The sequence below is a fragment of the Nicotiana tomentosiformis genome, chromosome 2 (assembly GCF_000390325.3).
Source record: "Nicotiana tomentosiformis chromosome 2, ASM39032v3, whole genome shotgun sequence".
NCBI classification, from domain to species: Eukaryota; Viridiplantae; Streptophyta; class Magnoliopsida; order Solanales; family Solanaceae; genus Nicotiana; species Nicotiana tomentosiformis.
In genome coordinates this window covers 149,224,987-149,237,334 of record NC_090813.1, presented here as the reverse complement: position 1 = coordinate 149,237,334, position 12,348 = coordinate 149,224,987, and the positions used below count along the sequence as shown (strand labels likewise).

Here is a 12,348-nt window from a genome sequence, read left to right as displayed (position 1 = left end):
GAATAGAAGATATAATAATATTTTACATGGGGAATCAAGAACATAGGTACCCTTAGTACTTCTATGAATAGAGTCATTTGTGAAAGTTGTGCGTTTGGCAGCAAGCTGATCTCATTCAGCGATGAAAGCTTTCTTGTCCAAAATCATCTTTTGTAAGCCTTCGGTGGAAAGGAGGTTAGCATAAAAGGTCAAAGATTAAAATTTTAAAGACAATATCTAGCAAGAAAAAGGGGCCGAAAAGAAGATTAAATTGATACCTAAGCAGAAAAGTGCACGCTATTGTTAATCTGACACTCAGCAGAAAGAGAATCCATCTTTCTCCAATATTTGTTCGAAGCCAGAAGCTTCAAGTAGTTGGCGACCCCCACCATCTAGGAGAGTAGGTGGCACTCATTCGTAACCGTAAGGATGACACTTCGTTTACCATTGTGGTTTTGAGTGGGTACCGGGTAAGTGTTCTCTATATTCCCAAGGTCAGGTGACTGAGGGGAACGAACATCATCCATTTGTTCGGTTGGAACCGGTGGGAAGGTAGGGGTTAATGGTGTTGCGGCTGGTGTTGAAGTCGAAGGAGGAGGAACATTAGAGGAAGAAATTCTCTGACCGGAAGTAACAACAGGAGCCCGAAAATGAGACTCAACATTTTCAACTGTTTCTATTTTCGTGAAAAGCGCTTGAAGTTCTCTCGGTTGAGGTAATTAAAGTTCTCTCGGCTGAGCATCCGGTTGAGCTGGAGGAGATCTTTTCTTTTTTTTGAAGAGGAATTGATTTATCATCAGTTCCTTCCTCATCAATGACCACAGTGGTCGGTCCAGTTGGAGCTTCTTTTGTTGAAGTCTTCTCCCGAGTCTCAACCATAAAGGTACGTTTTCTTTTTGATTTTTTAACCCTAGGTTGGGGACTCAGGGAAGAGGTACCTTCACCGGAAGCAAGAGTGGCTTCATGAGCACTCTTCCAGTCAAGAATTGCTTAAACTTGTTGATGGGCCACTGTTGGGTCATGAGAAACCTCAACAATATGGCAAATTGAAGATCCCTTCGGAAGGCATCTGTATTGCGAAAGGGATTCAACAAATTGAATCTAAATCTTGTCAAAAATTGGAAGGAAAAAATAATAACTTTTACTTACTATGGTTCTTGGCTTTCCAATTAAATTTGGGTGTAATTGCTTTCCACCTACGTGAATCCGGTGTGGAAAAGCCTAAAATTTTCTGTACCCATTGGGTCAGATTATTAACTGATGGTGGTTCCTACCAGATAGCTAAAACAAAGGAAATAAAAGTTAGCAAAGGAGGAAATTCTCTTTAACATAATAGAAAAAGGATATCTGAAAACTTACAAGAAAAATTCCAAGATTCAGGGATAGAAGGGGTTGTTGCTGTAAGGATGTCCATGGTAGCAATGATAATGAATCGTTCCATTCAACCACGGGCATTGTCGTCATCGACACTAGTAACAATAGTATGATGGCCATGTTTGCTGAGTTTGATCACGCCTCCACGAAAAATCTTTGGGGAGTAGAGGTTGATAAAATGGGCAAGAGTGAGGGTTTCTCCGGCCTAGGAACACAATTTATGAAGGCAAGCCACCGTACGCCATATTGATGGGCGTACTTGAGCTAAGAAGATGTAGTAATGGTGGCAAAATTCTACAATAATGGGATCAATTTCTTGACCCAATCTTAATGTAATAGAGTATGTATAAACACACATGAACCCAGATTTGCTAAAGATGACCCTTTTCAATTAATTAGGGTCTAAGATTTCGATGATTTTCCAGTCACAATCTTCCTTTACAATAGGTATACTAACAGGGCAAATGGAAGAAGGATATTTGCGGACAAGCCAATTTCTGTCATTTTTGGGGTTGATAGTTTCCTTTTGAACTTAGGAGGTTCAGCTTCGACATCAACTTCGTTAGTTTTATTATTTTTAGAAGGGCCACCACCGATGACAAGGCCAGAGTTTTCGGCGGCAGAGGTGATAGAAGACATGGTGGTAGAAGATCTGAGTAAGAAGATTTTACTGAGAAACAAGAGTTTTGTAGTTGAGTTCTTTGGAGATTAGGAGAAGAGGAGTTTGTAAAAGTGAAAGGTAAAAGTGATGAGTAGTGAAGAAGTTTATAGGCGGGAGAATTCATGGTCATGATTATCTTGAAAATTGGCAAAATATTTGGCGAATTACGGGATAACACGTGTTCGGATCATTAAATGCAAGGAGACGTGTGATGTGTTCTGATGTCTTCCTTTCAAATTTTTGTTCTAGGTTCTAATGCCTTCAGAACTTATTCAGCACCGGTCATATGTTTATATCCGGTGCCAACTATTTGCTCATTCATATCTTACATGTCTTTACTTTCACGTGTCAACTCGTCGAGCATCCGCCTGTCGTTTATCAATATAAAGATTTGAATAAGGCATGCTCTAAAGACTCTTTCCTATTGCCGAACATTGACTAAATGATCGATGCTACGGCCAGACATGAGTTAATGAGTTTTTTTTACGTGTATTCTGGGTATAATCAAATTAGGATGCACCCGGAGGATCAAGAAAAAATCTCGTTCATCACAAATATTGGCACTTATTGCTATAATGTGATGCATTTCGGGCTAAGAATGCCCGAGCCACTTATCAAAAACTCGTTAGTAAAATGTTCGAACAATAAATTGGTAAAACTATGAAAATTTATGTTGATGATATGCTGGTTTAGTCTCTTAATGCAGGAAGTCATTTGACTCATTTACAAGAGACGTTCGACATTTTGATGAAATACAGTACTCAGCTCTAATACAAAAATTACAAGCCCATTTCCCAGATTAGGATATCAAAGTTTCGATCCCTCTTACGTATTCAACCAAAGTTCATTTGGATGGTTATGGTTTCTGCGCATCAATTTGCAATCTTCCTTTTTAACCATATACGCACCCTCTTTGTGTTTTGGCCCACCCCTTTTCATCACTAAGATGTCTTGGATAATCATGCCGAAATTCGGTAACAACATACCTTAAATTGTTTTGCAACTTTAATTAAGATTTTTGGTATTGTCGTTCATACCTTTATATTAGTACTTCATTTTCATATCGCCTGCCAATTATCAATCAACTTTACTAAAACACGATTTGCTAATCCACCCTCATGTTCGAAAAAACATTCACCCTCATGGAATTTTAAATTTTTTTTAAAAAATAAAAAAATAAATAAATAAAAGCTAATCTTTTTAGAACTTTAATTGAGATTTTCAGTGTTGTCGTTTTATTATCCTGCCGATTATTAATCAATTTTACTAAAATATGATTTGCTAATTCACACTTGAGCTTTAACAAAAAATAAAAGAATTGCACATTTTCTAAAGAGAAGACATGATCTTGTAAATAATTTCAAATACTCTTTGTAATTCCGACATTCTCTGAAGATCAAAAAAATCTAAAATAAGGGACAAAAAAAAACTACAAAAAGAATTTAAAAAAAAAACAAAACCTTGTTTATTTCCTATGTTCTAACTCTAGATTTTCTTGTTTAGGCCCACTTGGCCAAAAGTGACATACAACCAGCCCCTAGAAGAAGAAAAACGTTAGCTTCAATTTGAAGTTTTGGACTATCTTGCATTCTACTGCTCATAAAATCTGCTGCAAGGAGATCCACTAAAGCCATGTAAACCAAAATTCCAGTAGCAATAGAATTGAAAATGCCCTCAACCATGAGAGCTGTTGGACTGGTCTCACTATACACAGTTGATATTCCAAATCCAATTGCAATTCCCATTGGTGTTGTGAGGGAGAAGAAAATTGCCATCATTGCTGTTTTTCTCAACTTGAATCTTGCCTGTTGATGTAATCAAATCAAAATAATTTAGCCAACAACTTATGATTCCAATTGATATCCCAAAAAGAACTTATGCTTTAAAACTCCTTTTCTCTAAATGTCCTTGTTTATACACAATATCAAGAGTTTATAAAACTTATGAATTTATCCCTTTTTTATAAATCCTGATTTTCAGGTCAATTTACTCGCATCTCAGCTAATTCCACGAGAATTTATAAGTAAAATTTATCTTAAGAGCTCAAGATAGTATACCTCAGATATGCAACCTCCTAAACCAATGCCTTCAAAAAGTTGATGAAAAGTTAATGCCGCTACAAGGGGTTTAATTGTCTTGGGAGATTCTGAGGCACCCAAAGATATACCAATAATCACCGAGTGGACCAAAATTCCCAATTCCAAAACCTGTTAAAAAAAAAAGAAAAAGAAAAAGATATGAGTGCTAACATTTCAGTCACGAAAAATTAAATTAAGGCAAAAAATCAAATAAAATCTCTTTGTTCCGTTTTTTTTTTTCCTTTGCCACTTTGATTACATATTCGCTTTGTACAACTTGTAACTTTATCTCCACTTCCAATTTATGTGTAAGTATCCACATCACGAGTGGAATGGAATAATACTTTAGGAACCGTTTCACATATCCAACACTACTTATTTTCTGTTAAAACAATGTTTTGTATCTCAAATTAAAGAAAATACTAGCAAAACTTCGTCATTTTTTTATGCAATTATTTCTGTCAGTATTATTTTCTGATGCACATTTATCCCTGTCAATTTTGTTGGTTTCCACCCGATATTTTGTACCCCATTACATACCGGACTAGTCCTGATTGGGGCCCGTAAGCTCTATTAAAGGAAAAAAGCGCCCTATTAAAACTCTCGACGGTGAAAAAGGCCCGTCAATTAACTCTAATAGTGAGTAATGACTCACAAAAAATAGGGCATACGGGAATTAAGGGGCTTTTGATGAATCTAGACATATATACCTGTGAGATAACTCGTCGACGAGATAAATCCAATTCAGAACCCTCTTCTAATGGCACAACCGAGCCATGAGCATGTCCATGAGTTGAATGAGTATGTACATGAACATGATTATTCTGATTAATCATACCACCCTCTTTTTCTTCATCACTATTCACAGGTTTCTGTCTCTTTAAATGAGATCTCCTAAAATAGCTCATAGCTACCAAATCCACCATCATTGTCCCAATTGCCGCAACCATTGCTATAAACCCCGCAAACGGGAAATCACCCCACGGCTTTTCAGGAAGGCAAGGGCTAGACAAGCTCTCGAATGCATCGGGCAATATGTGAACGAAACCCGTGGCGAGAATCACGCCCGCCGCGAAAGCTTTGACGAAGAAAAATATATTGTTTTCGGGGTGTAATGCCGGGAATATTTTGCCGAGAATTGGAATTGATATACCTATGGCGCCCGCTAGCAAGATAGAAGCAACGGCTACCAGTTTGTACTTTAACGCTTCCGTTTTGTTTCTGTCCTCAGAATCTTCATCGCACGTACATTCGGATGAAACTAAAACTGGGAACAAAAACAGAAGAAAAAGCGAAAAAGCAACCACTTTGTTCATGGTTGTAGTACAAAGAGGTAGAGAAGTTTTGGTGGGGCTTTAGAAAAGATTTGTAAGGTTGTATATATAATGAAAAAAAAAAGTTGGGGTGGGGTAGAGGGGTAAAGATTGACCAAGAGACTGATGCTGAAAATAAGGGGGAAATGTTACTGAACTGTGCTAAGAAAATTGAGAAAACATGGCGACATCCAAAGCCATGCAGAAGAGAAAGTGTAAGGCTAAGAAGGAGAGTAGTGGACAATTGTCAATTCTAGTGGGAAAATGACGACATAGTGAGTTATATATAAGTAAATAATGATGTGGGGTCTAACAACCGTAAAAGCTCTTAATTTGTGATTATCTATTTGTTGTGTAATTCACTTTTACTTGGACTATAATTAATTTGTATACTCTTTAATGTTAAATTCTTCTTTATCGCTATGTAAAGCATGATGTTATTTTACTACCTTTCATAATATGAAAAGGAAATTACATTTTACGTTTTACCTACTGATAGCCATTTAATGATTACACCTGAATAAAATATATAGAGGATATCTTAGCAGAAGGTTGTGAAAAAATCCCTATAGTGATGCATATTAATTGAAAGTTTTTCCTACTAAAAAAAGTAAGTCCAGTTTACCACTTTAACCTTTATTAAGTTTAGGAATACCGCTATAATCACCTCTTCAGTAATTTTAAAGATGATCGATGACGTAAAAATTTCAAGGTGAGAGTATTTTGTCTATCATATAGCATGGCGTTGCTCTCGAGGTATGGAACTTAAGTTAAGTGTTTTAAAAGGTATTTTTGGACAGAGGCATAGTAAAAATGTATGGCGAACATCGAAAGAGACAAAAAAAACTCGTAAAAATAGCACGAGCTAATCAATTTTCGGACTGATAATTGAAAAATAGTCAGTGTTTGCAAAGTTATTAAAAATAGCCACTATTTTACTGCAACACGAAAATTTCTAGCATAATATACTGGAGATTGGTGCACCTGTGTATGAACTTCTAGCATATTATGCTGGAACTCCAACACACGGAATATTCCAGCGTACCTGGAGATTGGAGCACATGTGTATGAACTTTTAGCATATTATGCTGGAACAATATATTATACTGGAACTTCAGTATATTATGCTGGAAGTCCAGTATATTATACTGAAACTCTAGTATATTATGCTGGAATATTTTCCGAATTTTGAATAGTGTTTTCGTTCAGATTTATCTTTACACGAAAAGTGACTAAATTACGATTACTTTTGAAACTGTAGCTATTTTTTAATTATCACTTGTAAATCTGATTATTTTTTAATTTCTCCCAAAAAAAAAAACTCGTGAAGTGTAACCCCATTGTTTAAGGCGTTAGGTGTTGGACAAGTTTTTATTTTGGAACGTAAGTCCAAAAAAGGGGGAAGTGCACAGTTATCCATTAATAAGACATGTATTTATTTTTAAGCCACTATATAAAATGTCTTTATTCTTTAACCATTGCTTTAATAAACTTTACTCGCCCGGACAAAAATATCTTTCTGCTATAATTCGCTGAAACCTACGCAGATTGCAGAGAACTTCGCTCAAAACATCGCTCAAATTAAGAACCAAGTATTCTTAATTTTTGAACTTCCAACTCTAAGTTTAGGACCAAGTGTCCTTAACTTATGAGCTTGTTACTGTAAGTTCAGGACTAGTTGTCCTTAATTTATGAGCTTGTAAGTTTAAGTTTAGGACTACCTCTCCTTAAGTTTTGAACTTGTAACTCTAAGTTCAAGACTACATGTCCTTAACTTTTGAACTTGGAACTCGAAGTTCAAGACTATATGTCCTTAATTTTTGTGCTTGTAACTCTAAGTTAAGGACTACATGTCCTTAATTTCTGTGTTTGTAACTCTAAGTTAAGGACCAAGTATCCTTAATTTTTGAACTTCCAACTCTAAGTTCAAGACCAAGTATCCTTAATTTATGAGCTTGTTACTGTAAGTTCAGGACTAGTTGTCCTTAATTTACGAGCTTGTAAGTCTAAGTTAAGGACTACCTGTCCTTAGTTTTTGAGTTTGTAACTCTAAGTTTAGGACTACTTGTCCTTAACTTTTGAACTTGTAACTCTAAGTTCAAGATTACATGTCCTTATTTTTTGAACTTGAAACTCTAAGTTCAGGACTACCTGTGAATTTAGTATAAATATTTAATACTTTTTGTATGTTTATAGAGTTAGATTTATTTTGTAGGATTTGTTGAACATGTTCTTCATAGATGTATACAAGCCAATTCCAAATAAGTACAACTTGGTATTAGCTATGTTGTGGCGTCACCCAGAGAATGTGGAACTTGATAAGGTAAAAGTTGTTCACTACTGTGCGGCGGGGTCAAAGCCATGGAGGTACACTGGCAAGGAAGAGAACATGGACAGAAAAGAGATAGAAGAAAGGGTAACACCGTCTTTTCATATTAATTTTAATAGACTAGTGGCTACTTTTGCTCAGCATTAAAAATGCTGGATAAAAAATAAATACCACTTTAAAAAGTGGCTATCCCACGCAATTTCTACTCCAAAAAATCTCTCCGAATTAGAATTAAAATTTCTAAATAAATTATTAATTTAATATAAAAATCACAAAGGCCAGTTTGTTATTAAAAACTTAACGTCGGGTTTCTTTTAATTGTTAGTCCTAATTATTATTCTTTCTCTTCATCTTCTATGGGTATAGGAAAAAATGGTCATTAATTTGCAAACTACAAAGCAAAAACGCATCACCATCTATCACTTGCATAAGTTCGATTCTTTTAACTGTAGGTTCCTTTTTCACTTTTATTTATTTTAAGTTTTTTTTTACTATTTCAAGTTAGGTGACAAAATTCCTACTCAATTTTTTAAAAGTTTCATTAGGTTTTTTTAGATGCATTAGTTTTTTGATCAATTGCTGATTCTGATTAGCATCTTAAGAAGAAGCAATTCTGCAATTATATACAGTTCCACCTATTTTGTATTTTTTAAAATTTTTATGATTTATGTGTAACTTTACCTTCTTTTAATATTATTTCTATAATATTATTTTTATTAAATATTAAAAACTAAAATTTTATGGTTCTTATACCCAGTACCTCAGAAGTTTATGTTTTGCCCGTATTAGATAAAATATCTCGCCCCATGTCTATACCTTTTAATATACTGCTTTAGCCTCACAAAACTTTTACCAAAATTGATGAAATTATATAAATTACATAAAAAATTGTATATATTCAAAGAAATCTGTACAAAAATCAAAGTATATACAGTTCCATCTTAAGAAGAAGCAATTCTGCAATTATATACAGTTCCACCTATTTTGTATTTTTAAATTTTTTTATGATTTATGTGTAACTTTACCTTCTTTTAATATTATTTCTATTATATTATTTTTATTAAATATTTAAAACTAAAATTTTATGGTGCTTATACCCAGTACCTCAGAAGTTTATGTTTTGCCCGTACTAGATAAAATATCTCGCCCCATGTCTATACCTTTTAATACACTGTTTTAGCCTCACAAAACTTTTATCAAAATTGGTGAAATTATATAAATTACATAAAAAAATTGTATATATTCAAAGAAATCTGTACAAAAATCGAAGTATATATTATTATTATATGTATACCGTTATCTTGTAAGTCATTAGATTCTTAATTATAGAGCAATAATATATTAGTATACACTTTATAGTTAAAAGTTTCACCATTGGAAGCATTAGTACCATGAGACTTCAACCTTTGCTGATCGCATTGGGTTATCTTGTCCCAAAGAAATCCTAATTTTACCTTTTAAAATATTATTTTTTCTTATTTGTCTTTTGCTCTTTTTTCTTGGCCGTAGAAAGTTGATTTACTTTATATGTCCGCTGAGTGCGTTGCATCCTCAGCAATACCGCATTAACTTATTGAGACAGAAGGAGTTAACTAAAAGTTTATTCAAGGTTACACTGTTTACAGAATGAGAATTTCTTTTCTATTTTTTAAAAAAATGGCTGAAAAACACTTGTATATAAACGTCAACTTGAGACTGTTTTACAACATACTCCGTACTACTTTTTAGTATATTATTGTCTCTTTTTATTAGTTAAAGCCAAACAGTAAATAAACTTCCTGCTTTCCAACTCAAGCATCGTGTAAAAATCTTAAAATAATGATTTAATTATTCTGCAGCCATTTTAAAAGTGGGAATATATAAGAAAAAAGGCATACGCAAAAGTTGACTCAGCAGTTATAAAGTGTAATCTTTGTTGAAAGAACAAGATCACTTTGACATAGTAACTGTTTATATTTTTTATGCTTTACCAAGAAAAGAAAGGATGGGAATGCTCAAAACAAGTTCTTAATTTGATTCTTCCATAAATAAAATTGAAGGACCATAGAAGTTGTCCTTATTCTCTTTTGGACCTATACCCTTCAAAATAGACTAAATCTTGCATAAAGAAAGAGATAAAACGTTGCGTCATACTTATTTTACGTACTTGATTGAGCATGCATATTGTACACCAAATATCTTATATAATTGGGGGTTCTAGTTGAATGTATTAGCATAATTAGTTTCAATATAAAATCCCCTATAAAATAATATAACGTTTGGTTAAGTGAACAAGAAAAACTAATTGGCACATAACTGATTTATCATTTAATTGGCAGCTTAAGGTAAACAAATTCCCCATAACTAATAAAGCAAATAATGATCTCATTAAGGTTTGCATAAATAACAATACCTGTATTAGTGATACGAGAATAAACTATTTAAAGAAAAAAATAACCTCTAAATAATTCCTACGTATCAATCCTTTCTTTATTAATTATCGGATAAAAATTCATTCATTATTAATCACCTCATAACAATCATTTTATTATTAGTCACAGTTGAACTCTTCATTGTAATCCTTCCATAACAAGTATATAAGTCTAATGATCCCTTCATCGTAATCCTTCCTTAATTAGTATATGAATCAAATGATCTCTTATATATGTTTTCTTGAAATTTTTTATATATACAAATAAAAACTGGCTTATCGATTATGCTAAAAATTATAGATTTTAATTAGTTGACTCCAACTTTTTGAGAAGAGGAAAAAAAAAACTAATATGATTTACGGTCCAAATGTTTGATTCTCACATAAAAAGTTCATTCATATGTTTTTAATTCGTTGATTTTGTATCGTAAAGAGAACAATCATCATCTTTGAAAATAATAGAAAGAGGACAGTGGTCAATTGAAGAATGAAGAATCTTTAAAGAAACTATAAGACAACTCCATCACCACCTCTAGGTTCTTCATTCCACCTATAATTATTAAGCATCGTATCATAACATTAGATAAAACTTTTTGAATGTAACACTTTTGACATGGGCCATACAAAGTGTTCAACTTGAGTGAAAGACCAAAAGATCTGTACTTTACTTGCACACAGAAGAGCAACAATTTGATTTTAGGAGCGAACATGATTAAGTATCTGAATAGTTCATATAATAAGTATAAGTATTCGCTCTTCGTCTATGCAGATTAGATACCTTAATAATTCATATCGTAACTTCGTAAGCATAAATAATCGCCCTTCGTCTATGCAGATTTTGGGCCCAACTAGCTAAATCATTACTCTTTTGAGACAATAAGTACGAACTCAGTATATATATATATATATATATATATATATATATATAATTTTTTTGTTGAGAAAATTAATTAGATACATATACAATGATTCAAACGCAATGGGTGCGTCAACCAAGGTTGTCACAAATCATTTTTACTCCAAGGTTGTCGCAACTCACTTTTACTAAATATAGTCAAAATAACAAGATTTACATTAAACTTATAATTTTGGTTTTAATATTTTTGGAATGAATCCTACCATATAAAGAAGTATCCCAGTTATATATATATATATATATATATATATATATATATATATATATAAGAAAACTTATATAGACTCCCCTATTTTAGGTACATAAGTTGCCTTTTTTCTTATTTAACTTATTGGTATGGTAGGATAGTTGAAATCACTTTACCATTATTAAAGATTCTGCGTTTGAGTCATAGAAATAAAGAATTTATTGGTAGGGAGTGATTTACCTCGCTTGTGTGCCTATTTGGCTCGAATCTAAATTAATTATAGGTTAGTGAATTTTGAATACCGGATGGTTAAACAGAAAAACTTGTTTAATATGATTTATTAATCTTATGGTAGTCTCAAGTTTTGACTAAAGAATAGACGAATAAACAACAAAATACATCTTTTTTGAAATAAAGTGGGTAACCCTTTCTATAAATTAAACTTTTTAAATACAATTGAATTTGCAGAAAAAGACTTCAACTTACATACCATGAGTTCATAATTGTTATAAGATATGATGTTGAGAGAATTCGATAGTTTTCTATTGAGTACATTATTGAATATATATATATATACAAGTCTACAACACACTATAGAAGACTAGGGAGATAAGGTAACTAATAGAACAATCATATATCCTAAAATATAGCTATCCTAACTAATAGAGATTGCGATCCTAACTCAAGCTAAGAAGGTTTGTCCAAGATTCTTAGCTTGCCTTTGATCTGTTAAAATCGGCTAGTGGATAAAGGTTTAATAAAAATGTCTGACAATTGGTCCATGGAGGATATAAACTGCACAGATATATGACCAGCCTGGACTTGTTCTCTGACAAAGTGAAAATCAACTTCGACATGCTTCGTTCGAGCCTTAAAACATGGATTAACTGCTAGATATGAAACTCCAATGTTGTCACACCAGATGATTGTGGGGTTATGTATTGGTTGTTTGAGCTCTTGAAGAAGGGAACGAAGCCAAATTATTTCTGCTGTGGTATTGGCGATAAATCGATACTCAGCCTCAGTGCATGATCGAGCAACTGATGGTTGTTTCTTAGCTGACCAAGAAATTAAGTTTGGTCCTATATACACAACAAAACC

The 12,348-nt window shown here is 33.2% G+C and overlaps 1 protein-coding gene across 1 annotated transcript; it reads right to left on the bottom strand.

The window, feature by feature from the left end:
• Positions 1-3,360: 3,360 nt before the first annotated feature.
• LOC104116743 (zinc transporter 8-like) lies at positions 3,361-5,649 on the bottom strand. Its single transcript, XM_009627662.4, has 3 exons — positions 4,803-5,649; positions 4,072-4,221; positions 3,361-3,819 (listed from the first exon to the last, which is right to left on the bottom strand). The coding sequence occupies exons 1-3, from the start codon at positions 5,406-5,408 to the stop codon at positions 3,514-3,516; spliced, it is 1,062 nt and encodes a 353-aa protein (XP_009625957.1). The 5' UTR covers positions 5,409-5,649; the 3' UTR covers positions 3,361-3,513.
• Positions 5,650-12,348: the final 6,699 nt, after the last annotated feature.

Coding starts and splice junctions, on each gene's coding strand:
- LOC104116743 (XM_009627662.4), bottom strand. CDS start 5,408: ATGAACAAAGTGGTTGCTTTTTCGCTTTTTCTTCTGTTTTTGTTCCCA. Junction 4,222..4,802: donor GTCGACGAGTTATCTCACAG/GTATATATGTCT, acceptor TTTTTTTAACAG/GTTTTGGAATTGGGAATTTT. Junction 3,820..4,071: donor TAGGAGGTTGCATATCTGAG/GTATACTATCTT, acceptor TTACATCAACAG/GCAAGATTCAAGTTGAGAAA.